General features: G+C 38.8%; 1 protein-coding gene across 24 annotated transcripts in view; it reads left to right on the forward strand.

Annotated features, from left to right (window-relative positions):
- Positions 1-27,718, forward strand: part of PCGF5 (polycomb group ring finger 5) — a 156,768-nt gene that overhangs the window by 79,313 nt on the left and 49,737 nt on the right. For 14 of the 24 annotated variants that reach the window (XM_074295833.1, XM_074295831.1, XM_074295838.1 and 11 more), the window contains 3 exons: positions 2,586-2,957; positions 5,486-5,778; positions 18,364-18,460. In XM_074295833.1, coding sequence (XP_074151934.1) covers positions 5,667-5,778; positions 18,364-18,460 — 209 coding nt within the window. In that variant the 5' untranslated portion in view covers positions 2,586-2,957; positions 5,486-5,666. Of the gene's footprint in view, positions 1-2,167; positions 2,469-2,585; positions 2,958-3,198; positions 3,330-3,463; positions 3,551-5,485; positions 5,779-18,363; positions 18,461-27,718 lie in introns of those variants that run through there. The other 10 variants (XM_074295837.1, XM_074295840.1, XM_074295846.1 and 7 more) reach the window with 7 other exon arrangements.

Raw genomic sequence — 27,718 nt, forward strand, 5'->3', positions numbered from 1 at the left:
AGTTATCTTTTTGTTTTGTTAACCATTCTTTAGAAATATACCTTTTGCAAAAGGAATCCTTGATTAATATGTTTGGAAGGCAATGTCATATGTACCGGGGGGAAAAAAGTTAATTTCTTCTGACCTTTTTCCACTGTGTTGTTTTCTCATAAAAGCAATTTGTCTATATTGATCCAAAGTCATTCAGTCTGTTTGGACAATATATATGAACTGCACATATTTGGTGGCACAATGGATAATAGTACCAAATGTGTGTACTAATAATGAACTTCACTTGTAAAATTTTTCAAGAAAATGGGAAAGCATCCATATATTTATTGTACTTTTCAGTAGACAGTTGTGCTGTGAATGGTAATTTCTTAAAATTGGCATGCTGCATGTATGTTATGACTTATAATAGGACTAGCTTCTATTACATATTTTAAATATACTGAAAATAAGATAACTTTTCTTATAGTGGTTTGTTTATTCTCAGAGATTAAAGAAATCTGCAGTGAAATCCTTCAAGCATAAAGTCATTTACCTAGCCTGTTTTCCCAGCTCATCATGATTGGTGTAACTTATTGAAGCTGATCACAGTTTAGCAAACTGGCAGATAGAGATTTATGAGGGGGTTCCCATTAGGATTAGTAAAGTAGCCTTGGTGAAAGTTGTTTTTGATGTGCAGTGCTCTTTTGGTAATAGTACAAATTGCATTTTTGTCTTTCCTGGCCCCATCTGCCATAAATTTAATTATACAAAGAATGATATAAATTCTATTTATTCCTTTTAGTATTTTGATATAGGTCAGATTTAAAGCAGCAATTTTTTTTTTTTTTTTTTTTTTTTTTAGCTGAGGCAATTAAGTGACAAGCCCAGGGTCACACAGCTAGAAGTGTTAGATATCTGAGGTCAAATTTGAACTAAGGTCTTCCTGACTTCAGGGCTGGTGCTCTATCCACTCCACCACTTAGCTATCCTGCAGCAATTAATCTTTAAAGATTGTTAAGAGCCACTTTAGGCTCCAGCAATGTTTTCGGCTTCCTTGCCTACATGTATATATCCATTCAGTAATTCAGGGAAGAATAATAACTGACTTGCATATCAACCAATGAGCATTTTACTAAGCACCTACATATATTATATGTAACGAACTGTGCTAAGTGCTTTATAATTTTTGTCTCACTTGGTTTCTGCAACAATGCCAGGAGATAGGTTATTATCTCCATTTTATAAAGGAGGAAGCTGGAAAACAGAAGCTAAGTAACTTGCTCAGGATTACAGCACTAGTAAATGGCCAAATATGAACTGGGTCTTCATGACTCCTGACCCAGGTCTGTTAACTGTTGTATCATTCATTGGTCAGTGCCCTTAGAGTATATAAATGGATCTATAGATGCTGTAATTATAGAGATGACATATATGGATGACATAGATATGTGTATATACATGTCTATAACGTGTATACAATATTTATAAAATCTCTAATACATGCATCTATAGATCACCTTTCTCTACATATAATTACATAATCTATGTAATTGCTAAATCCGGGAAAGTACTATCAGCTAAGGGGAAACAAAGGACCCCAGGAATGGAGTGGCCCTTCAGCCAAGCTTTGAAGGAAACTAGATATTCTGAGAGAGCTTATGGAGAAGGAACACATGCAAAGGCAAAGACAGTGAAATGAGAGGTGGGGGGGAATGTCCTGTGTGTGAGGAACCTCAAAAATACCTATCTGGCTAATCTGTAGATATCCTAAAGGTGGACGGGAAAGATAGTGAAGGGCTCGAAAAGGTTTCATTTGTATTTGATCCTAGAGATTGGGAGCCATTTGAATTTATTGAGCAGAGAATTAATTAGATTTCTTTAGGGATAACACTGTTTACAAAGCAAGTTATATACTTTATTACCTACCTACATTATTTGAAACATTAAAAACAAAAACTTGTGAAGTAGGTAGTGTTCTCATTTTACAGAAGAGGAAACTAAGTTCCAAAGGCTTGTCCCAGGAGGAAATAGCTAATCCGGAGGCCTGATTTGTACCCATTTCTCGGGCCTTCCGCAGCCCGAGGATTAGAGGGGTTAGAGGGGAGGGGGGAGAGGAGGCTGCTGGGTCGGGGCTGAAATAGTAAAGCTAGGAGGTGACTGAATAGTCTGGTAACCTCCACCCCCTCCCGCTCCCGCTCCCGCGGCGTCGCCCTGCCCTGTCCCTCAGGCAAACTGCCTTCGGGGCTTCTTTACCCACTTAAAATCCTCCCTTTTGTGGGCTGTCTGGGCCGTCCCCGGCTCTTCCTCCTCCGTCCCCCACCTAGGCAGTCCCTGATAGTCAATTTAACTGGGGTTTCGTCGGTTACGGGGACGAACTGAGTGATTGTTTTCGAGAGCCGCCTCCTAGGTGGGGCCTAGTAGCGAGTCCAGCTGAGTACGGCTACCTGTGGTCAGTAAGTACTGGCTTTATGGCTGGCCCGTCGGAGGTGGGGCTGGAGGTACCGGAGCCGGCGGTGGTGTTTGCTGGTTTGGTTTGGGTTGGGGGGGTTGGGGTATCTCGGAAAACTGATTTTTCGTTTTGACCCATCCATTGAGACATTTCAATGACTTTTCAGGAAACAAGTTTCTCCTGGCCGCCAATGCCTACAGCGCCCGGTTCTCCCGACAGTTAGGATAGTGACTTCTCGGCAAGTTGCAGATCGGAGGGTCCCCCGATTTCACCGAGCCCCCTGCCCCCATCAGACCTGATTAAGACGGACTTGGGGGAGCCGACAGTACGCGTCCCCAGCCGCCCGGAGCAGAGGAGTTTCACTGGACGAACAGAAACCTTGACCGTTGCCTCTACAAGCCACCGGTGCAGAAAAAATTGCTCATTTGTGATGATGGAGAAAAACAAAACCTCGCCCTAAATTTAGTTGCAGCCACGCGTTAAACCCGAGGCGAGGCAGAGAGGGTGCGCGGACTAGTGTCGAGTGAGACTTCCCCGGGTGAGCGGGGCGTGGGAACGCGGCCGAGCCCTGCCGGGGGAGCGGAGGGGGCGCGGCCGCGGTGGGGGGCGGGCGGGCGCGAGGCGCGCCGGCCGAGCGGGGCAGCGGGGCTAAGGGCGGCTGGGGGAGCGGGACTGGGAGGGGAGTGGCGGTTGCGAGCCAGCGAGTGCCCCGAGGCCCCGGCCGCCCTAGAGGGCCGGCGCGGGCCGGGGGCGCGCTCCCGCCTCGCTGCGGGGGCGGGCCGGGAGGGAGCCTGGGCCAGGCCGCGCGGGCGCTGGGCCGGCGGGCCGGGCTGGCGGTCTTTCTCTTTCACTTTCCTTCTCTGGGGCTGGCATGCTGGCGGGCGGCGAGCTGTGCACTTGGGGCTGGCGGGTAAGGAGCGGCGGCCCCGGGGGGTGAGGAGGGGGCCGGGGCGGGGGCGGGGAGCTCTAGAGCCCACGCCCCCCGGAACTTTGCACCCAGCGGGGAAGCGGCCACTTGCAGGCACCTGCCGCAGCGGGGAGAGGGCGAGCCGGGCCGGCCCTGCCCGGATCGAGGCGGGGAGACCGGCCCCGGACATCCCATCTCGCCCTCCGCAAAGCGGGAAGTTTGGGGTGAGGAGAATTGGGGAGGTGGGGACAGAGGGACCCTCTTCTCTGCCCTCTATCCATTCCTCGGGAGATGGGGCATATTCCAAGTCGAATCTAAATGTTAAGAAAAGAACCAAAATACCACGTGCAGACCTGGCAGGGCCAGGCCACCTGCGCATCCTTCGGAAAAACGGGCCCCCATTTAGGTGCCCCAACCGCACCCACACCGTAGCGTGCCGAGTCCCGGACACCGAGGTCAAAAGAAAAGACAGGCAAACTTAAAAAAAAAAAAAAAGCTGTGGATTTATTTCCTCCCTAATTGCTCTTCTACCTCTTTCCATACCTCATATTCCTCCCTGCTGCTATTCTCATATTCCATTTTATAGTACAGAGATTGAGTTGTAATTGAGGGCAAGGACTCATGTCTGCACTAAAGTTTTCAGTATTTCCTTAAGAAATAGTGATTAATTGGAATGTTGAGCTTTTATGAAGCATTAATTTGTAGCCTATCAATAAACTTGTTGCATTCTTGAACTATTACAATTTCTTAGGTTGTTAGAACTGGATCTTTGGCTATCGTAAATCTAATCCCCTCCCACCATAATTTATTGATAAGGAAAATAAAGCCTAGAGAGGTAAGGATTTTAGTTTTGGAATCAGTAAAAGTGAATTTTGAGTCTGGTCTCTTCCACCTGCTCCTTGTATGACCTCCCCCCCCCCCCCCCTCTGTAAAAGGGGAAGATACTACTTACAGTACACAGATTTTGTATGGAAGGCTCTATATAAACTTAGTTTTTCCAGGATTCAGCTTCCTCTTCTGTAAAAATATACCTGCTTCAGGTATTGTGATGATTTAAATGAGATATTTGTAAAGTGATTTGTGTTATATACTAATGTCATTTGTTTGTATTATATACAATGAAATTGGTTGGTGTATTGGAAGTGGAGGCAGGAGGACTTGAATTCAAAGTTCAGGAGCTCATTAGCTGTATAACCTTTACAAGTCACTTGATTTCTTAGCCTCAGTTTCCTTATTTGTAAAATGGGAGGGTTGGGCCTCAATGAAAGATCTTTTTCATGTAAAATTCTAATTTGTGCTCTTCTAATGAAGGAAAAGCACAGAAAATGCACTTGTGTTGGTGACAGTGGTAAAGTGGATTTGAAGTCAGAAGATCTCTTAGAAGCCCAGCTCTGGCAGCTTAACTTCTGAGGCTTTGGCTGGACAACTCAGTGTGGGCTTCAGTTTCTTGCAGGTTGGGTAGATAATTTCAGAGTTCCCTTCAATGGACCTGTTATTTTCCATGGGTATAGGTTCTAAGTTCTTTGCATTATATTAGGATTACCTAAAGATGCACAGTCCAACAGTGAGTTAAGTGTTCATCATAATCAATATAAAATATCTGTAAATTCTTAAATATATGATTTTATATATATTATAAATATTCAAGAGATTTTTACAGTGGATATATGAAAGAAACTTTGTTAATATGTTATTTGCATTATTAGGAGCCCATATACATGGGGATTTCAATAGTTAGAATGAGGTTCAGTAGCAAAAGTTAAAAGAATTGAGAAAAATAAGAGACTTTTATTAAAACTTTATTATTTACAAAACGTGTATAATTTTCAATATTCATTCTTGTAAAACCTTGTTTTCCAATTTTTCCTCCTTCCCCCCACCCCCTCTCCCAGATAGTAAGTAATCCAATATATGTTAACTGCAATTTTTCTATACATATTTTCACAGTTATCATGTTGCATAAGAAAAATCAAATATGCTCTTAATTTTGATAATTGGTATGCCACTTTTCCTTCTTCTGAGCAAAGTTAAGACTGTTTAAAAGTCCTAATATGTAAGGCCAGGTTAAATTCAGTCATTCAAATTACAGCTAATTTTGAAAATTATTTTTATGATACATAGTAAATGTAATTTCATATTTGTTCTCTAAAATATTACAGGTATGAAAAAGTAAAATCTCCCAACGGAGTTATGAGCAGTATTCTTATGAGAAGATTGATTCATTCAGATGTCTCAGAAAGTCCACCTATACAAAGAAATACATCAGTTCCTGTGATTCCACTTTGATCTACATAAGCAATTTCTTGTAGAAGATACTCAACAATACCATCTACTCTTCGAATGGCTACTCAAAGGAAGCATTTGGTGAAAGACTTCAATCCTCATATTACCTGTTACATCTGTAAAGGGTATCTCATCAAGCCAACTACAGTGACAGAGTGTCTCCACACCTGTAAGTATTATTTAGGAAAGTATCAATAAAAATTAAGCTTGCTTTTATTTAACATTTGTTCTTATTTTCATAGAATTGTAACTTTTGAAAAGAATTTAATTTAAAGAGGCATTTGTGAGTGCCTGGTCATTGTGCAATATACTGAAGATATTAAAAATGAAATTAGACAATTCTTTCTTACTAAGAGAACTTAGATTCTGTTGTAGAAGCTAACACTTAACACATATATGTACATATAGTACAAATCCAAAATAAGGAAGTAAAAGAAAAGATAGTTAAGGAAGAGAGGCACTGTTGTCTGAAGGGAGAATTGGTTGATGATACGGGAAGTTGGTCCAAAGAAGGCTCTGCATAAAAGTAGTATTTGAGTTGTGTCTTAAGAAAATGAGATTTTATAAGTCAGAGTTGAGGTACAATCCTGTCTTGGGGCAGCCAATACAAAAGCCAATAGGCTCCGACCACAGTCTGGGAAAGGAAGCAGGCCAGGGTGAGACTGGAAGATAGGTTTATGAGCAGGTTTTGAAAGGCTTTAAAAGTCAACCATCAGAGTTTGTTTTAACTTGAAGCAATGGAGAGTCAGTGTAGTCCACCAAATGGAGGAATGACAGGGTTATATTTGTACTTAAGGAAAATTATTTTGGCAGCTTTGTGGAGGATAAATTGTAGTACAGAGATGTGAGGTAGAGAGACGAACAAGAACATTGTGAAATAGTCCAGGTGAGGATTTGAATGGTGCCTGTCTGAGCAGGAAGAAAGGGGGTTGGGGGGAGTGTTAACGAGATTTTGTGAAAGTCGAAATGACAAGATTTTGCCAGTGATTGGATAGCTAGGTTGAAGGAAGTGAGGAGTTAGGGATATGAAGCAGGGACACTGGGGAAATAGTGGTATTTCTGAAAGAAATGAAAAAGCTTGGTGAGAGAGGGGGGAAATAATGAATTTTTTTTTTTTTTTTTTTTTAACATGCTGACCTTGAAATGTCTCTGGGTCTTAAATGTCCATTAGGCATTTGACTTTATAGAACTGACACTGGGGAGAGAGAGACTAAGGTAGGATCCTTAAATTTGTGAGTTATTTGGGTGAGATGAGCTAGTTGGGAGAGAACTCAGGACAGACTTGGCCCTGCAGGCTGGAGAAGACTGGGGAATGAGCAGTGCCCCTGAAAAAACGGGGATATCCAGGAGAGGGGTGAGAGGTGCCTGATAAAGGCGAGGTGGAGAAGGCCGAGGACAGAGCAAAGATGACCTCTGTCCGACCTAACAGTGAGCTGGTTGGTAACTTAAAGGAGAGCAGTTTTCTTGGAATGATGAGATTTGAAGCCAGATTGCAAGCCTGAGGAGTAAGTCACAGGAAAGCCTGTAGAGGCGCTGTGTGCAGACAGCTCTTGCTGAGAGTTTGGCAGAGAAGGGGTGCAGCGGAGTTCTCCAGGACTGGGAGACAGCCCAAAATCAGTTGGGCAGATGACTAGAGAGAAGCAGGGAGGTTGGATACAGCGGAGAACCTGCTGGAGAAAGGGGCAGGGCATAGGGTCAAGGGCACATAGAGGAGAATGGGAGCTGTCAGAGAAAGAAAACTTCATCAGAAACCAAAGGAAGAGAGAAATGAGGGCCGGATTTACGGGATTTATGACTTTTTCTAGTAAGGAACCTTTACAGAGAGGCATCATATCTAGGACTAGGGAAATGAGAGTCCTCTTGTTCTCTGTCTTGGTTAGATTACCTATGGAGAAATATGTCCAGTTCTAGACATCATGTTTTATGAAGGACATTTATAAATTACATAGCACCCAAAATTATAAAGGATATTTAAAACATGCTAGTTGAAGGGGGGGAAACTGTTAAGACTGGAGAAGAAAAGATTTGGGGAAGCCCTAACATTCTACTCTCTGAGGTTGGAAACTTCATTAATATTTGATTCTTCTTTCTCGCTTCCTCATGTAAGTTCTTATTGAATTAGTTGCCAGATCTTAACAATTCTATGTCAGTATCTCATATCTATCCCCTTCTTTCTATTTAAAGAGAGGCTACTGATTTGCTCCAGCTCATTATCAACCTCTTGCTTGGACTATTGCTAATTGTTGTTCCTTTCTGACATCTCTGTCCTCCTCAGTCTATTCTCCACACAATGTCCTTGAAATGTCCACAGGAAACTGTTGGGGCAGCTAGATGCACAGTGGTTAGGGTATCAGCCCTGAAGTCAGGAAGACCTGGGTTCAAATGTTGCCTTAGACACTTAACACTTCCTAGCTATGTGACTTGAGGATAGAGCACCAGCTCTGAATTCAGGAGGACCTGAGTTCAAATCTGGTCTCAGACACTTAACACTTCCTAGCTGTGTGACCTTGGGCAATACACTTAACCCCAGCCTCAGGAAAAAAAAAAAAGAAGAAGAAATTATATATTGAAAGGACAAAGTCATGGGTTACATCTTTGAAAAGGGCATAGTATATAGATCATGACTAAACCGAGGATAATAGAAAAGATGGTCAGAGAGTGTCAATAATACTAAGAGAAAGTATCTGGGAGGGAAGAATTGTCTAGAGTGAAAAGCTTAAGCAGGATTAAGGAGGATGAGGACTAAGAACAGGCCACTAGATTTATTAAGATAGCAGTAATAGTGGTCAGACAATTCTCAAAAGAAAAATGTTAAAATTATTAGCAGTCAAATGAAAGACTGTTCCAAGCTTGTTATAATAAGAGAAAGACAAATCAAAACAAATTTGAGAGTGCATTTCACATCCAGGGAAATGGGAAAGATGATAAAAGATGCAATTAGTCAATGCTGGAACAATTTTGAAAAAATATCCACACTGTGTATTATTGATGGAGCTTTAAATTAGTAAAACCATTCTGGAAACAATTTTGAATTATATCCCCTTCCCCTCAAAAGAACAACCTCTGGCCAAATGTCCTCTTTCTTTTGACCTGAGACATTTGCCCAGGGAAGTTAAAAATACACTAAATTTACTAATACAATGTAATATAATAAAATATACCAAAATATAGCTTTTATGTGATAATAAAGAATTAAATAAAGTAGATGCCTATTGATTAAGGGGTGGTTTTTCAAATTGTACATGAAATTGCTGAACAATAAGGATGAAAATGAACAATGCAGAAAAGCAAGGAAAGATTTATATGAACACAATACACATACAATACAGTGATTCTAACAATGTAAATGGAAAGGACAAAAGACCCAAATTGTATAGCATTTAATTATAGTGGCTAACCTTGTTCTCAAAGAGATGAAAAAAATATTCCTCTCTCTCCCCCTCTCCTCTTGGGATTATTAGTATGAAACATTTTATCTACTGCACATTTGGTTAGTATGAATTTTATGAATGGTGGCTTTCTGAGTAAGGGGGAGTGTGGCATCCACTACTACCAGAGGCAGTCTATTCTAGGAATTCACATGAATTGAAGTAATGTCTCTATGCAAATGTCTACCAAATTCAGCCCTTTCCCTTTCTAGTGCTTCTGTCACATATCTCCTGTCATCTGCCTTTTGGACTTTCCAACTGAATCTCTCCAAACTCCACATGTCTAAAATGGAACAAGTCTTCTTTTCTAAACTCATCCTTTCTCTTAAGTACCTTATTTTGGTTGTCATTCTTCCAGCTACTTAAGTATAGCCCCTAGTACTTATCTTCAATTCTTAATTCTCATTCTTCTCCCATCATTTAGCAATTCTTGTTGATTTTACCTCAACCTGTCACACTACAACTAGTCTAATCTGGATTCTTTCAAGATTCTGTTCCACACTTAACAGAGTTACTGAATTAATACTCATATTCATGGGCCATAATATTACTTTCCTCCCCTAGTTTCATTGGCTCTCTATTAATTATGAGATAAAATACAAATTTCTCTTTTGAATGTAAATACCTGGGGCATCTAGGTGGCGCAGTGGATAGAGCATACCAGCCTTGAAGTCAAGAGGATCTGAATTCAAATCTGGTCTCAGACACTTAACAAATCCTAGCTGTGTGACCCTGGGCAAGTCACGTAACCCCAATTGCCTCAGCAAAAAAAAAAAAAAAAAAAAAAAAAAAAGAAAGAAAGAAAAGAAAGAAAGAAAATGTAAATACTTTTAATTTTGGCTATAACATGTTTCCTGATCTCTGTTCATGCACTTTACTAAAATTCCAGCCAAAGTAAAGTAGCCTTGCTCTTTCTGCTCCTTAGAGGGCATTCTGTCTTTGGTTTCTATGTTTAATAATTACCTTTTGATTGGATTTGAGGCTAGAGAAGAATGTAAAGGTGACCTCTATAATTAGAGAGGCAAGACAGTGAGATGGGGGTGAGACTAGACCAGGATTGATACTATTTATCTTCATCACCCAATTAAGGGACTTTAACAGTTCCTAAGCTTCTCACTTCCCATGAGATACTCCTCCACCGCATCTCAGCCACATGCTAGTGTCGCTCTTCCATGTCAAAAATTCTGAAATCCCTTTCACTAACCATTTGCCTGTTGACTTCTCATCTCTCCTTTTACGTTTTCTTACAAATCCCTGCACTTTGTATGCTTAATACTTCCCACACCATCTCCCTTACACTGGTCATTCTCTTTTCCCCATTGCTATTCCTTGGGGAACCAATTCAACTCCACATTCTTCCTTGAGCTCTTTATCCTTGCCAGCCATTTGAATTGTCTGAGGAAGATGCTAAAGATCATCTGGCAGAATAAGGTACCAAATACTGAGGTCCTTTCTTAAACTCAACTGCCAACATTCCAACTCTACTGCAGAGATCACAACTCCATTGGACCGACCACAGTATTCAAATGCCAAATGTACGCTTGTCAAAAAGAGTATTTTATGGAGAACTTACAAATGGCAAGTGCTCAAGTAGTGGTCAGAAAAAAGTGATTCAGGGACACTCTGAAGGAATCTCTTAAGAATTTTAGAATTGATTATATGACATGGGAGATACTAGCACAGGACTTTACAGTGTGGTGTATCCTCATCAAAGAAGGTGCCGGGATCCACAGAATTGAATTAGCCTAGAAGAAATGCAAAATAACAAAGTTAGAGTCTGATTAGCCACAGTTGGACATACTGTAACGTTACTTGACATAGTGATATTGTGGTCCCATTTGAGAATGATGGAAAACAAGCAACATTGTCCTTTTGATCTTTATCATTTTGCCAGTTATTTCCTGCCAATCATTCATTCACTCTTTCACATGTGCTGCTAAACAGAGGTGGAGAAAATCATGGAATGATTCTGATTAGATTCACCATAAATTTATGTGACCTGGCCCCTCACTTCTCCTAGGCTGTTCTGCTGTAACTCGCTTATTAACTATCCCACTCTCCACAGTACAGACTTTTTCATCCCTTATTAAACTTCTCATGACTCCTTCCTTCACCTTCTCAACTAAGAACTTTGTGCCTCATATTTTACAGAAAAGATTTTTACCATTTACTCTGGACTTCTCCCAGTTCCATGTCACTAATAGTTCTTTTTGTCACTATTTCCTCTGCTTTCTAATGTGATGAGATGGACTTATTTCTTACCCTCGACCTGTCAAGCAGCCCTGCTCCATCCTGTCTCCAGCAAATTGCCCCCTCTTTCATCAGCCCAGTCACTTCAGTCTGTGAATTGTTCTGTATTTGCATTAATTGAGGTAGAAAGTTGAACTTCCTCTCATACCCATATAATGTATCATGTTACACTTGAAGTCATTATTGATACAATGTTAAGTGTTTAAATCGTTACATCAGAGAAATATCCATTTGTGAAAATGATTGTAGGATTTCTTTTAGTGAGCTTTCTAGGAAAAATAATGATATAGGTTTGTTTAAACCAGATTGAGTTATCTTCTTATTGTTGGTAATCATAACATTAAAATAATGTTGATCATATGTGTTTGTAGTACACTTTTTAATTTTGTAAACTTTATGCTTCATTTAGGAAGGGAAACTTGAAAAAGGTTGAAAAAATAGATCATAATAAAAGCATCTTGATATTGAAAGCTGAATACAACAATAATAAAAGGAAATAATAGCATTAGTACACTAGGTTTGTTAAATCTCTCCATTTTTCATGTTTTGAGGTTTGTAGAGATTAATTGGCTTAGCTCTGTACTTACCTAATGATGTGCATTGAACCAGAGTCTCCAGTCTCTAAATAATATTCTCTCCACTGTCATGGGCTGAAAATTCTGTAGCTGCCTTTATTACTTCAGTTAGGAATGTTTGGAACTGTCAGGGGTTTGAAAAAAAGGTTTGAGATACAGTATATAACAAAAATTTTTGTAAATGCTCATTTGGATGACATGGACAGAATATCTCTAGAGAAGTAAACCTATTTTTAAAACTCCAAGCACAAACAATTTGATGAAATGTATGATTACCACATGCATTCTAGTGAAGCAGAGAAAAGCAAAAGAAAGGAGATTGAGGTCTTCTAAAACATAAAACTAACCAATTATTCTTGTGTTAATATGGAAAAAGTTCACCAAAGATCCTCTTATAATTCAATTTAGGAAGACCTCGAATTTAATTCTAGAGGAGAACACACCTAATTTTATTCAAGTTTCTCAAGTTACGGACATTTGTTCCTTCTTTCTACTAAGAGATAAATCTCTACTAAAGAGATAAATGCCAATAACAAAATAAGTCAGCTTCTCATTCCCAGTATACTATCTTAAGATCCAGTAATCTCATCACTTCTGCCTCTTCTTCAGTCAAGAGCAAGTGTGCCTTTTGAAAGCTTCTGAGGTCAAGGATCTCCTATGAATGAGAAAGATAAAAGAAGTCAGAGGTTAACCAGCCTTGGCTCTATAATTGTAGATTAGCTTGGTATTCTTCCTTTTCTCTGCTTGCTTTGACCTCTGAGGCTTTTCCTGACCCATTAATCTTTGCTTGCTTTCCCCATGCTCAGCCTCTTGCCTTTTCTGATGTATTTTATAACACTTGTCTCAATTTTTTTTTCTTCAGAATATTCCTTAAGATTCTGACTTGTTAAAAATAAATAAATGAATGAATTAAATAAGATTCGGACTTGCCGTTGGTCATATTTAACACCACAATAGGTTTGTTTTTTTTTTTTTCACAAGCCTTCTCTAGAGAACCTGTATATATTATCATGTCTTTCAACTTTTTCAGTACTCTATTCTTTTACTCTAGAAAGTGCTATTTAATATATTCCATATTATCTTAAAGATGTACAGGGAGAAACCTTGACCTTCCAGGTCTGTCTCTTTTCCAGTGACAAGTATATGTCGTCTCTTTTTCTCCCTGAGCTATTATTTATATAAGCTTTACTGTATTACCTTGATACTGTACTGTAATCTTTCAGGTCTTGCACCAACGTTATTTACCTTATTTTGGCAAGATGTGAAGAGATTTCTATAAGATTTAGCTTATTTCACTAGCCAAGTTTTTATGCCATGTTCTCAGTTTACTGCAGCTACTGCCCACCCAAAAGTTAGGAGAAAGCCTCTCTTTGGAATTTGTGTTGAGATCTATCCTTTTTGAGTTTATAATTTTTAATGTTTTTTATAATTATGATGAGAATTATATTTAAGTAAAAATTCCCTCAACAAAAATTATATTTAACAATCATAATGTTCTCTAATAATGACCATATCATGTATCCAGAGACTTATGTCCCATCTGTTTTTGCAGATAGTGCACATTTAGCTGCATAGTAGAGTATATATGGAGTCAGAAGACCCAAATTTGAATGTTGACTGTGCTAAATTAATTGGCTCTGTGACCCAAGGCCTTCTGGCCTCAGTTTCTTTAACCACAAGGGTTACAATGGATGATTTCCCAAGATTATTCCCAACTCTTATATTTTGTAAAATGTTTAATGGAATTAGTTTAATGGAATTTACTCTTGCATAGTTGCTACTGAGTGCTCCTTTTATAACTTATATTAAATTTTCTAGAATAGGGGTCCTTACCCTTTTAGAATTTTGTCCTGGACCATTTTGACGTTTTGGTGAAGACCAAGAACCTCTTTTTAAAATGTTGTTGAATGTATAAAATGAAAAATTGATATTGAAATGTAGTTAATCAAACTTTTTTTAAAAGTTCAGAGAACCTAGGTTAAGAACACTTAAACACTGTTTCCATTTACTTCACATGTTTCAAAGATCCTGCTAGCTCTGTGATCTTTGACCATACCACTCCTTGGATGACCAAAACAGTGGACCAGATCCTTAAGCAGTACTCCTTAGGTCACAGAATCTTGGAGTTTCCCCCAGGCCCCCCATCTTTCATGGACTTTTCTTGTGAGATGCCAAGAATGTGCCAATTATGGGCTCTCTCATGGCACATTCCCTAGAGCAGCCAAACCCTCTCTTTGCTCTACCACTGAGAGTGGAGGCTGCCAGCTTTTGTAATCTCTGGACTCACTTGGCTGGGGAAGATCTCCCGAAACTTTAATGGTCGGGCCCAGTGCTGCTTCTCAGGGAGACAGAAGGTGGCTGTTCCGTGATCACCACTTGGTAGATCTCAGAAACAAACACTGACCTTTTTCAGGTATGTTACAGGTTTCTCTTGTTTTTAAATTTGCTGTTCTGACTCAGTTGTAGCTGGTATTCTCTCCCTTATTTAGAAGCTTTCCATTGCCTAAGATGCCCCTTCTTGTTCTTTTAATTGTAGAACAGAGGGGAGAAATTTTATATCTAACAAACTCATAATTTAAAGAGAATCTAAAGATACCTTGAATAGACTAAGGACTGGGAAGGAGGATTCAATCTTGGAAGCCTAAACAAAGTTAGTACTCCAGAGAAAGATCAGGCTTTCTTTTGTAATTTCTGGATAGTCTGGGTTCCAGAAAAAGCCCAGGCTACTTCTGGGTTGGAGGGCCAGTTAGATAACCTCCCAATAATCCTATCACCTCTCCCTAACGGGGCCATGTAGAATTGCAGTTACTTAACTCTTCTTTTGGTTATCACAGTCCTTTGGGCCCAGAGCTCCTTACATATGAAAAGGATGATCTGGCCAGAGGTGAACAGTAACCCCACCTTGCTTTAGGACCATAGAGTATTTTTTGAGCTTCTTTCCCAAACTCTCTGAACCTGGATCTCTTCATGCCTATGTCTGTGCCTCATGCCTCTGTCTCAGAGATCACCCTCTCTGATATACAGTGCTTTTCACTCTTTTTAAACTTTGTTAGAGCTTTTAGGCTTTTGACTTAACTCACCTCACCTTGAAATATAGCCTCCCAACCATATTTGAATTTCTAATGTCCTAGCTGGAATCTTTCTCAGTAATCCCTATTCTGATACTGATGTGGGTTGTGTTCCCTTTAAGAAACTAATCCTTTCAGATTGATTTATTCCTTTCTGATTCCCAAGCCCCTCCTAGTTGATGCATTATCAATTCAACTAGGACTTTTGATTCACAAATCCTGTCAAAAGCATCCCTTTGCTGGTTCTGGTGCCCTCTTCTCTTTACTTAACACCTTTTACTAACTAGACTTTAACCTTACTTCCAATCCCCATAATAACCTCTTTTATCAATCTAGGTTTTTGGGTCTATAAATTCCCTTGCCAGGGCACTCTTGTGTTGCCACTAGACCTCATTTAACTCCGTATCCTTGCACCAAATCCAAAGGGGTTGCAGGGGAGCTTTATTTGATTCCCTGTACCCCAAACCTGCCACTAGACCTCAGTCCTAATTTCATTTAGGTTACCCCAATTCTAGACCATCTCATTTGGTTCCCTGACCGGGAATTGAACCTTTGCTCACACTATGACGTAACACTAAAACATTCATCTCAATAGAAAATAATAGATATTGATATTGTAAATACATATCAGATTTCAGTAAATGATTTAGTTGTTTTGCTGTGTTCCCAAATTGAGCCAGTTCTTACCATATATAAGAATTATGGTTGGAACTAATTAGGGTTTGATAAATCTTTAAGAAGCAAAAGCATAACCAAGATGGGTCCTTTCAGATAAAAGGTGAAGTGATTGAACAAATGAGTTTAAAATACTTGTAACTTGGTCATGTAGCAGTGCCAGAATGTTTTTCAAAGCAAATGTAGCAAGAGAAGAAATGCATTACTGACATGATAAGCTGCTCAACATTTATTATACCATTAGGTGCTTGTATGGAGACAAAATGCTGGATGGTGTGAATTGAGAAGTGTGGTATAGATCCTGCACTCAGGGAACCTATAGTTAAATAGGAGAAATGGCATATGTGAGGACAATTGTGATAGAAAGGAGAGTAAGATGGGGTTAAATGGAGAGGGCCAAAGTCTCAGGAGACATTTGCAGATGAAGAGAGCGGAGGGGAGAGACTGTGTCTGAATTGGTCTTTGAAGAAAATTGGGATATTTAACAGAATAGGTGTGATGCATGTATTCCAGCCAAGAAGGATAATGAAAGAGATAGGAAAGTAGATGGGACATGTGCCACAAGTGATCCTGCAATGGCATACTGGAGCCATAATGTGCAGAGCCTTGAATGCTTGGATCAGGAGTATGTGTTCTAACAGTGGATTAAAAAGTTGGACATGGCATTAGTGAGATCTGAATCTGACTTTTAGTAGATCTATGATGGGGTAAGTTTCCTGACATCTCTGTGCCTCAGTTTGTCTCTAAATGGGGTTTAAAATATTCATTTTTACCTATTTCAGAGGATTCCATTGAAGCTTGAATGAGATCATGTATGTAGATTATTTTGTAAACCTTGAATGTGATGTAAAGGAGTTGTTATTGTTAGATTAATGGTGGGGAGCCCCTTGAGGTTTATGAGTAGAAAAGTTATGTGATTGGAGTGTTGGTCAAATGGAGGATTGCATGTGCAATTTTACTTTGTGAGCAGACTTTACATGATAATAGGTCGCCAAACACAGGTGTCAGATGCAATGCAAACTGCTTACAGTGTAAGAGAGATGGGAGGGCCACATGGACCCCAAGAGGATAGTATACAGTTCTGCAATTTTGAGAAGAAAGCTTTTCTTGATTGTAGCACAGCCATCGGGCTCAAGAACAGAACAAGCTGCCTTGATGTTGGCTTGATCTTACTTAGCTTGGATGAGAACCAAGCTGATAAAGATCAAAGAAGGTACCCGAAGCCATGGACATGGCTCATTCAGGGAAAAAGGCCCTGCCAATTTGTTTCAGCTGTGATTCCTCTTGGAACCCTTGGCATTCATTTATGAGGTAGAGGGAGTATAGAGAATGATCTACATTATACTTCTTGCCATCATTCCAGTACAGTTACAGCAGAAATGTGAACTGCGAACATGTCCAAAGCATCAGGGCACCTTCTTCACTGGGATTGAATGAGATAACTTCTGTAGAGACCTTTGCAAACCTTAAGGGCTATATAAATATTAGTGTGGCGACTACAGTATGTCTTCCCAAGTCCTTTATTCTTCCAAACTTGACAGTTTCTCCTGTTCCCAAGCTCAGTCACTTCACTTCACTTCACTTGCCATCCAGTGTGTGCAGTCGGTGCCAAGCTTCTCTCTCTACCGCATCTCCTGGATTCACAGGGTCAGTTCCTAGTGTAGCTCCTGGTCATTTCTGTCAGGACTCTTAAATTAGCTCCCTCCTTGGTCTCCTCACCCCTACTTTCTTCTGCCCAGTCCGTCTGCTGCAGCTCTCAGAACCCTGTTTCTGTAGTGGGGGTGTCAGAACGCTCATCCAGAAGTTCAGCTGACCTTGTGTTGCCACTAGAGAAAATGTAGACTCCATTTGCAGCCTGACTTCATCCTTCTGCAATCCAGCCACACAAGGCCTCTGTTGTCTCTCACACACAGGAACCAGTGGGAGTTGTGAGGGATTTCGAGCCAGAGGGTCTGGATTTGAATGTTGTCTGGTTGTATTTGTAACCTTCCTCCAAACTCTAAATCTCTGATCAGCATTTCATCTCATGTACCTGGTTTCTTCCCTATACTTCCCTATACCTCCCAGAACCCTTATCTTTTTCTTGAAGGTTATTTCCAACCCTATGTCTTCAGCTGCCTCAGCCTTTTTCCTTTTCCAAGCTGCCTTCTGAATATTTCTTGATAAAGAGCTGCTTTTTTTGTCTTTTGTTATTGTTAGTTCTCACACTGTGCTGGGCACATGTTAAGTGCTTAGTAAATGAATATTGATTGTTTTGCTTGATTGTAGTTTAAGTGTGCCAGTATTGTCTATCTTGGGTGTTGTGGCTTTAAAACTGGAAAAATGTATTTTCTTTTTGTTCAAACTCCGAATTATCGATTATAAATAATGTATGTAGATTCTTTTCTTTTTGTAAATATATCTCAAATTTTGTGTTTGTGATATATATAACTGGTTGTATATTCTTATACAGTAGCAATAGCATTTCATGTTAATAAAGTTTGGATACCTTTATTTCTTTATTTTAAAGGGTAATAAATTATATATTCTACTGTCATAATAAGTAACTTGCAGTGTTTAATCAATAAACCAACAAGCACTTATTAGATACCTACCATGTACCAGATACTGTTAAGTTCTGGAGATACATATACAAAGAATGAAAAATATCCTTATTCAAAAAGAATTTACATTCTCTAAATGTCACTTAACATCATCTGAACAATAGTGTAATATTGCTTGTTGTTGGTTATCTGATTGCTCTTTTTCTTTTTCCTAGTTTGTAAGACTTGCATAGTCCAACACTTTGAAGATAGCAATGACTGCCCAAAGTGTGGCAATCAGGTTCATGAAACAAATCCATTAGAAATGTTACGGTAAGTGAACATGCATTAATCATAGGCCAAAAAATCTGAAATAAAATGTTTATTTAATTCATTCTTATTTTTATAGTCATTCATGGTACTTGGCCTAGAATTATGTTAATTTTTTGGCATTTCAAATAGTTTTGCTATGTTTATTATTTGTTTCAAAATTTTAAAATATTTCATAATATGGAATTAGAATATAGTGTTATGCATTTCTCTTGGAATTATGTGACAACATAATTAAATAATTACTCATGATTTTTGCATAAAGAACATTGAAATTGGGGTCAGAAGGCTTTGGTTCTTAGATAGGTTAACATAGAGTAGGTTAACTTGGATGGATTTCTAAGACCTTTGCTAGTTCCAAAATTCTGTGTCTAATTTAATTTGCCTTAATCACTTTGGATTCATAAGATTGTATTGATATGATTTATTATTCTTATTTAACTTGGGTACTATGGCTATAAATTAGTGCAAATTGCCACTGCAGTAGATAATGATGATAATGATGATCAAGACCGGAAGGTGTTGTTTAAACCAAATAGTCAGGTTTTTAATATGTCCAGTTAACTGAATGAAACAGAATGTACCATTAATTTCTACTTAATTTTTTTTTCTTCTTAGAAGGTATCTTAAAAAAAATTGTCTCTCTTAGCAGGATTTCTATGTAATAACTAATTGCTACATTTAAAATGGCATATTTAAAGAAATTAAAAGTGTTAATTACAGATCTTATCCCTTAGCTATTCATAAATTAGGTATGTATGTGGTTATCCCTCTCTGCAGCTACTTCCCATATCTATATAAACAGTTCTAATCTCTCTCCTGAGCCCATTCCAGCATCAAGTGCTTTCAGATCTTATTTACCACCTTAATAGCATCTGGCTATATACCCTTTCTTTTCCATTTCCATGACCACCACCCTACTTCAGTGAGTCAGTCAGTACACATTTAATAAGTGTCTGCTAAATGTGAAAAAACAAAGGCAGTCCTTGCCCTCAAGAAGCTTTCTCTCTAATTGGAGAAGACAGCAGGAGATCTGAGGGAAGGGACAGGATATGAGGATTTGTGAGCTCCCTCCCTAAGTGGAGCTGTGGGCTGGCCTGGCTCTCCCCTTGAATCAGAGAGGAATGGTGTGGGGAGGTGGAACTTGAAGGATGATGAAATGTTCCCAGTAATGGGCTTTCTCTGCCATCAGAGAGACGTCCCAGAATAGTGCAGCCAGGTCAGAAGCGACTTGAGACCCTCTTCACTTCTTGCCTTAACTCCTAGCTTCTCTACTCATTTCTCAAAGTGATCATAGATTTCTTCGCTATGTCCCTTCCCCCATTCAAAAGAGTCTCTTTAGCCCTGTCCAGCATGGCTCCTTTCCTCTTTTCAACCTTCTTAGGTTTGACTTTCCTATACACATTCAACAATCCAGGAATGCCGGCCTATTTGCTCCTTCTCAGATATGACAATCCACCTTCCACCTCTCTTGCTTTTTTCACTGATTGTTCCCCATACTTAGAATGCTCAGCTTCCTACCTTCAATCAGGACTCAGCTCCAATTCTTTCTGCTGGTCCCATTCTCTTAGCTTTTCTTATGATTTGTCTTTCCTTTTACACTCTATATGTCTTGTGTATACATTATTTTCATATTCTCTTATCATGTTCACTCCTTGAGGATAGAGACTGTATATTCAGTTAGTACTGTGTCTAATTGTGTTCACTTTAAAATGCTTCTTCATTGGCTATGCACCTTTTATATATATAATATTGAAATTTCCTCCTGGAAATAGTACATGGTAGATCCTGATTTTCCTATAGAACTTTTTCAGATTTTGAAAAGCTGTCTTTTGAAGCTTATAGGAACATTATAAATTTCTAGTAGGAAAGAAAACTTAACTGCTTACCTACAATTTTTCAGAAGGCTACACATATGCCTTTCAATTCAATTTAGCAAATATTTATTAATCATCTGCTATATACGTATGTGGTTGTAAACATGGAAACCAGTTCTTAATTATATAGAAATTATACAAGTAATTATGATGCAAGTTAGAATATAATTTAAGTCCATACAGACAATTAAATTTAGTGTCATGAACATTTCGCATCATGTGACTGTCAGAACCAAAAAGACATTCATCTGCATGTCAGCTTCACAAATCTCTTTCAACTCTCTAATCAACTATTTCCCTTTGATAGCTAGTCTTTAGTTCGTTTGGCTAAAATCTTATGGGGGTACTCTTGTTTTCTGATATTTTGCTTTATACATATAATGTTACTTAAATATTCTGCATCTTCATTTAGATTTTAGTAACCTGAATTCTAGTAATTCCACCTTACATTTATATAAGATTTTATGGTTACAAGACATTTTTATCTGCATTGTAGAAATGAAATCATCTATACCAGAATTTAACTTCTTAAAATATATTAAAATAAAATGTATGACAAGATTTTAAATAGACAAAGGGATGTCTTATAAAAATGTTGATAATGGGTACTAACCATTCAGGGTTCGACAAACTTTGTCTGCAGAGAAAGATACTGCTGCCTAATTCCTAAAATTTCCCTAAGTGTTCAGATTTTTACAAGATCATTTCCAAAGGAAATTTTGTTCTTAACTTCAGCTTTAAATACTAATAAAAGAATTTTCTGTGGGGCAGAAATAAGCATTTAAAAGATATAATAAGGAAATAAAAGAATTTCATAAAATAATCTCCATGACAAAATAACCTTTCTTTCTTTACCTTTAATAATATATCTAGCTAGCTAATTGAACAGTCTGGGAAGAAAGGCATAGATAGTGATCATGTCCATATATAAGGAATAAGTATCCATACATGCAGAAGAGAAACTGTGAAGAGGGAATGTGGGGATGAAGTGAACACAACTGAATATCATAAAGTTCATCTTATTTTTAAAAAATTATCTTTGGTAGTCATATCAAGTTTCATTCCTTTTTGAACTTATGAAATAAAGTTAATACTTTAATTTCAATATACATGTTGCTAAATTAAATAATATTTTTGATGATAAGGTAGGTGTCACAAGGAAACATCATTTACACTGAATTTCCTAAAGTACTAAAAAATGTTGATTAAGAAACATTTTTTTTGCTGCCTTTCAATGATGATACATTCACTTTTATCAGTTATAGAAAGGCATTTCAAAAGTTTATTCATCTAAACTCCCGTCTTTACATTGCAGAATCTTCCCTGTTTAATATCTTCTGTGGCACCTTGTAGTAATTGATAAATTTCTAGTTATCAATAGGATGTGGTCCTATTAGTGACCACAAGTACATTTGTTAGAAACATACCCAGTATTAGTTTTTTATGGTTAGAAGTTGTGATAAGTATTCTCTCTAAAATGTAATGTTCTCAGTTGAGGTTTTCTTGGGATCTCTGGGAGCAGCCTTCTTTTCCGTTCAGTAATCACCACATGAGTAGCCAGGGGTTAAAATCCAAATCCTTTATTGTCTCCTTCAAAGTCTGGTTTCCTTCACTTGGGACTAGTTTTTCTAGAAGCCTTCCTCTCTCCTTGGTTCCGAGAGCTTGAGCTCCCACCTGCCTTCTCTGGCTTCTGAATCATCCTGACTGAGGCTCCTAACTTATATGTTCCACACTGAGTATAAACCAATCCTTATATCACTAGGAAACCATTATTTGTTGTAGGATTAAATCAATGCTAAACTAGATTTAACCACTGTCTCCTCAATTCCACTTAGTACCTTGTTTCAAGTTCTGGCCCACAACAAGAAGTGATTCCAAATTGCCTTGAATTACGTAGTAAAACTTGAGCTATCTGAACCCCAGAAAGCACAGTACTTCTAGATATTCAGGTGTCCTAGCCAACCCAGTGTTCATCCCTTTACACAAGACTTCATTTTTAACCTTCCAGAGCAAAATATACTGACCATAATTTAACAATTTCTTTGGGTAACTAAAATCAAAAACTGCTAGACCTAGATTTAGAAAACTTGTGCTTTAAGCCCTCAGTACCACTCACTAACCAGATGACCTTTAACCTTGAAGAGTGTTTCCTTCTCTGTAAATGAGGATAATGCACAATTTCTCTATTTAATAACTGTCTTGGAGAAGGAGCTCTTCTGGGAGGGTTCAAGTGATAAGTACAGCTTTTCCCGTTAGGTGGAATAATTCTGTGTGTAGATTTCTGAGGTACATCATTCTGTGCATCCTGAGATAGTCCAGTCTCAGAACACTTAGCTGATTTTGTTTCTTTGTGCATTCTGAGGCCATTTCAAAGGCTTAGTTGTGTGGGATGGCTGCAGTTATAATGGCTGTTGAACTTGTTGGGAAGTTCTATAGAGAGCAACAGGTACAGACTCACTTAATGCTAGTGGCTTCAATTAGGCCCTATCTTATTTAACTAGAGACTGCACAGAAATACTGAGGAAAATAGTTTATAAACTTCAAAGTACTACATAAAGAGGAGTTGCTAGGAAGACTCAGAGTTGGGGATAGCTAGGTGACATAGTGGGATAGAGCATTGGCCCTGGAGTCAGGAGAATGTGAATTCAAATATGGCCTCAGACATTTGATACTTAGTAACTGTGTGACACTGGGTTTAAGAAAAAAAATTTCAAGGTCCTCATGAACATCATTTATTTACTCTACTTTAATATACTAGGTCCTGCTTGCCTTTATAAGAAATGTCCCAAACTGCTTTTTGTATTTATTCTTAATGCTGTCAGGCTATTAGAAATTCCTTCTTATTTTTCTCCACTTACGTAGAGCTACTGGCTTTTCTGATAACCTGTTGTTTTAAATCTGCTTTGGACTAGGAAACATGCAGGCTTATTAGAATTGCAGTGAAGTCATTCCTCAGAATCAGTTCCATGAGTAAAACATAAGGATTTCCTTTTATTTAGCTGTGTTGAGGCTATTTTGGTTGAATTCACACTAGGTAAGGCATTACTATTATGAGAAAAAGTGGAAGTATCATGTTTAATATTCTCAATCCTCCTTTTCTACCTCTTAAATGAATGAAAAAGCCTTTATTTAGCCCAGACTATGTGTCTAGGCCTTTGCTAAGTTATGGGCTTACAAACACAAAATATGGGATAGACTTTGTCCAGAAAGAGCTTTCTTTCAAATGGAGGTGGCCTTCCTTGATGTGGGGTAGGCTGGCTGGGGTGTTATTTGGAGAGGGGATATTATCCTCAGGGGGATAAATTTGTTTGCTTGTTGTCTCCCCCCTCCCCCCTACCCCTACCTCCCTTTCTATTGGAAGCTTCTGGAGAACCAAGACTAGGGTTCTGTTTTGTTTTTTTTTTCTTCATAGCTTCTGCCCTTTTTCTTTTTTTTTTTTTCTTATTTTAAATAATGCCTTTTTATTTTCAAAATACATGTATAGATTTTCAACATTCACCCTTGCAAAACCTTATGTCCCAAATTTTTCTTCTTTACTTCCCCCACCTTGCCTTTCTTAGATAGCAGTTAATCCAATATAAGTTAAACATATGCAATTCTTCTATACATATTTCCACATTTATTGTGTTGTACAAGAAAAATCAAAATAGGAGAAAAATGAGAAAAAAACTAAAACCAAGCAAACAACAACAAAAAAGATGAAAATGGTATGCTGTGATCCACACTCAGTTCCCACAGTTCTCTCTCCGGATGCAGATGGCTCTCTCCATCCCAAATCTATTGGAATTGGCCTGATTTATCTCACTTTTGAAGAGAGCCACATCCATCAGAATTGATCATCATATAGCGTTGTTGTTGAAGTATATAAAGATCTCCTGGTCCTGCTCATTTCACTCAGCATCAGTTCATGCGAGTCTCTCCAGGCCTTTCTGAAATCATCCTGCTAGTCATTTCTTACAGAACAATAATATTCCATAACATTCATAAACCACAATTTATTCTATTCAGCCATTCTCCAACTGATGGGCATTCACTCAGTTCCCAGTTTCTGGCCACTACAAAGAAGGCTGCCACAAACATTCTTGCACATACAGGTCCCTTTCCCTTCTTCAATATCTCTTTGGGATATAAGCCTAGTAGTAACACTGCTGGATCAAAGGGCATGCACAGTTTGATAGCCCTTTGGGCACAGTTCCAGATTGCTCTCCAGAATGGTTGATATTCTCTATTCTTAACTGAGAATTTTACATATAGCAGGAGCTTAATAGAAACCTTGTGGAGCCTTAAGGGAGGAGATTGACAGACGGTTTCAAGTAACTATGTCAGTATCGATTATGGCTTCAGAATTTGGGGGAGTGAAGGATCGTATTTGGACACTACTAGTTTCGAGGGTGGGAAAATATAGCTGGGGCATCAGTGAAGCTTGAATGAAGCCCTTTGGATCTAAGTACTCTTCTTCACAGTGGGAATGTGTCTGGCCAGAAGGTGGTGGGAGTGACAGGGAGGGACTGTGACATAAGTGCCTCTGGTGTTGGGGCCATAGCCACTCATTAATTAACATAGTTGAAGTCTCAGGAAGAAAATTCCAGAGCTAGAGAGGGTGTATGTGTACGTACACACACATATACTTGTATTTATAGTATAGTAGAAGGAGCAAAGGATTTAGATCCAGAGAGTCAATTTATTTTTTTCCTCTGTTTCTTGAAACCAGAAATCATTTTGTTTTCATGGGTGGACTGAGTGAAACTGTCTAAAGAGCAGGAATGACTGATGTCTTTGACACCCGAAAAGGGTGTGAAGAATTAAAAGGTAATCGGATGGCTTTTCCAAAGCCCTGGAGCATGAAGTATGCTGGATTTAGAATCAGGGAAACCTGAATTTCACTTGTGTTGAGATGTACTTATTAGCTCTGTGACTCTGGGCAAGTGGCAGCTTCTCTGAATCATTTGTCTCATCTCTGAAATGAAGGGGTTGGACTGGAGATTCTCTGAAGGCCTTTTTAGCTCCAAATCTTGTGATTTCATGATCCTATTGGGAAGTTTCTGTGACAGTTGCAAACTTCATGCTAATAATTGACATAGAGACTACCTTGTTAACAAAGTATGGGAAAGTGATCACTTGTATTATTTTTGAAACATATTATCTGTCTCCAGAGAAAGAAGTGATACTGGCTATAAACTGAAGCATGCTATTTTTCGCTTTCTTTTTTCTTTTGAATCTCCTTGTACAAAATGATGGATATGGAAATGTTTTACATATAAATGTAGATAGATATAGAGAGATATATCTATATTTATCTATAATCTGTATCTGATTGCTTACAGTCTCAGGAAGGAAACAAAGGAGGAATGGAATTTGGAACTCAGAATTTAAATAAAGAAGATTTTAAAACTTGGGAGAAAAAAGAAATACTTAATAAGATGTTGTTTTTAAAAACCCAATCTTGTTTTTTCTTCTCCTGTAGAGCTAGGTTTCAGAAAAAGTAGGCTCATTCTCCTTATATTTTATAGCACTTTTTATTTAGCTGAAAAAGAATTTTTTTCCCTTTAATTTTCCTTTCACATTTCTGACTGGCAGCTTCAGGAGGTCTCTTAAAAAAAAAAAGTCACGAGGGTAATCCAAACATTACCCTAAGATTGATCTGAAATGGAACAATGGGTGCAATGTTGCCTTAAAATTTCTGAGAAAAGTAAGTTTCAGTAATAAATGGCTATATACAACCAGAAGTTGTCTTCAAAGATGGAAAGTGCAGCTGATATTCGTGTTATGATATCACCATCTGCCAAAGATCTTTGTTCATTTCGTCAGAACTGTAGCAGGACCTAAAATCTGAAGGGATAGTTAAGTAATTAGCTGTGCATTTAATGTATGCCCTGTTCTAGGCAAATCCAAAGATAAACAAGGAAGGGAAAGTAACATAGGTCTCTGGCTAGGGTCTTAGAACAGATTGGATGTGTCCAAATATGCGATGGTCCAGTCTAGCTCCTCTGAAGGGCTCAGAATAAGTCCTTGTCAAGATAAGCAAAAGTCCTTGTCCCATGTTGTAGACGCCAATTGTAATGTTCAGATTGTCTCTCAGTTGTAATCCTTCTCTGGGAGGAGGTTTCTTTTCTGTATAATCTTTTCCTCTATGAGCAGGTTTCTTGGAAGGCTTCTGGAGCCTCCAGCCAGCCTCTTCTTCCTGAATCCTGGCTCTGAATCTCCTCTAGCTCTTGTCCTTCCCCAGTCCAGACTGCTCTCCAGGATCAATGTTGCCTCTTTTTATCCTCCCAGAGAATGGGCGTGGGATAATGCAAGGGCTTCTGGGAAGAAGTACTCCAACCAATGAACTTGCTCCTCTTAGAATTCCTAAGGTGTAAACTCCCTTTAAAGGCCCAAACCAAAGGTCTGAGCCAGAGAACTGTCAAGTCGACCTGAGTTCTCACCTTGTAATTGTCCAAACAACCTGAATTCTCATCTTGTCACTGTCCAGACAACCTGAGTTCTCACCTGGTAATCCTAACACAAATAGAACAATACATAGGAGAGGATAAGTATGTAGAACTTAGTGGGCAAGCCAGTCTCTCTGGAGTCAGTACTGCCTACCCTATCAATGTGTACATCATGGAGGATTCCAAGTTGGATATTGCGGTTGTTAGGGAGGGGAGAGGGTTAGTTTGGATCTGGACTTTCATGGATTTAGGGAACAACTGATGAGAAAGAGCCAGGTTTAGATGCTGAGCTGTGTGACCCTGGCCAAGTCACTTAACCACTTTTTGCCTTAGCTTTCTCATTTGAAAATGAGGAGTAGCACATATCTCCTGGGATGATTGTGAGGATCAAATAGGATTTTTTTCTAGGTTTTTTTTTGTTTGTTTGTTTGTTTTGTTTTGTTTTGTTTTGTTTTGTTTTGTTTCAGTTATTTGACTTTTCATAACCCTGTGTTGGGTTTTCTTGACAAAGGTACTGGACTGTTTTGTCATCCCCTTCTCCATGAAGAAACTGAGGCAAGCAGAGTTATGTGACTTGCCCAGAGTCACACAGGTAGTTAAATATCAGAGGTCAGATCTGAACTCAGATCATTTAGATTCCAGGCTGCTGAACCTAGCTGCCCTTCTCAGAAATAATCATCATACAACATTTAACATAGAGCAGGCACATAGTTGGAGCTATAGAAATATTAGCTAGTGTTATTATTAATATTTATGATGTGCTTAGCATAGGACCTTATGCACTCTGGGAGCTTAAATGCTCCTTACCTTCCTTCTGCTAGTGCAGGCCACTAGCTGACATGGGATTTAAACAGTTACTATTAGACTTGGCTAGGACAGGAAGAAGCTACAGGATTTGATCCTTATTACCAGGTCTTTCTGATCCTGCTGGTTCCCTACAGTCTCCATGCTCA

This window comes from Sminthopsis crassicaudata, chromosome 2 (assembly GCF_048593235.1).
Source record: "Sminthopsis crassicaudata isolate SCR6 chromosome 2, ASM4859323v1, whole genome shotgun sequence".
Classification (NCBI taxonomy): Eukaryota; Metazoa; Chordata; class Mammalia; order Dasyuromorphia; family Dasyuridae; genus Sminthopsis; species Sminthopsis crassicaudata.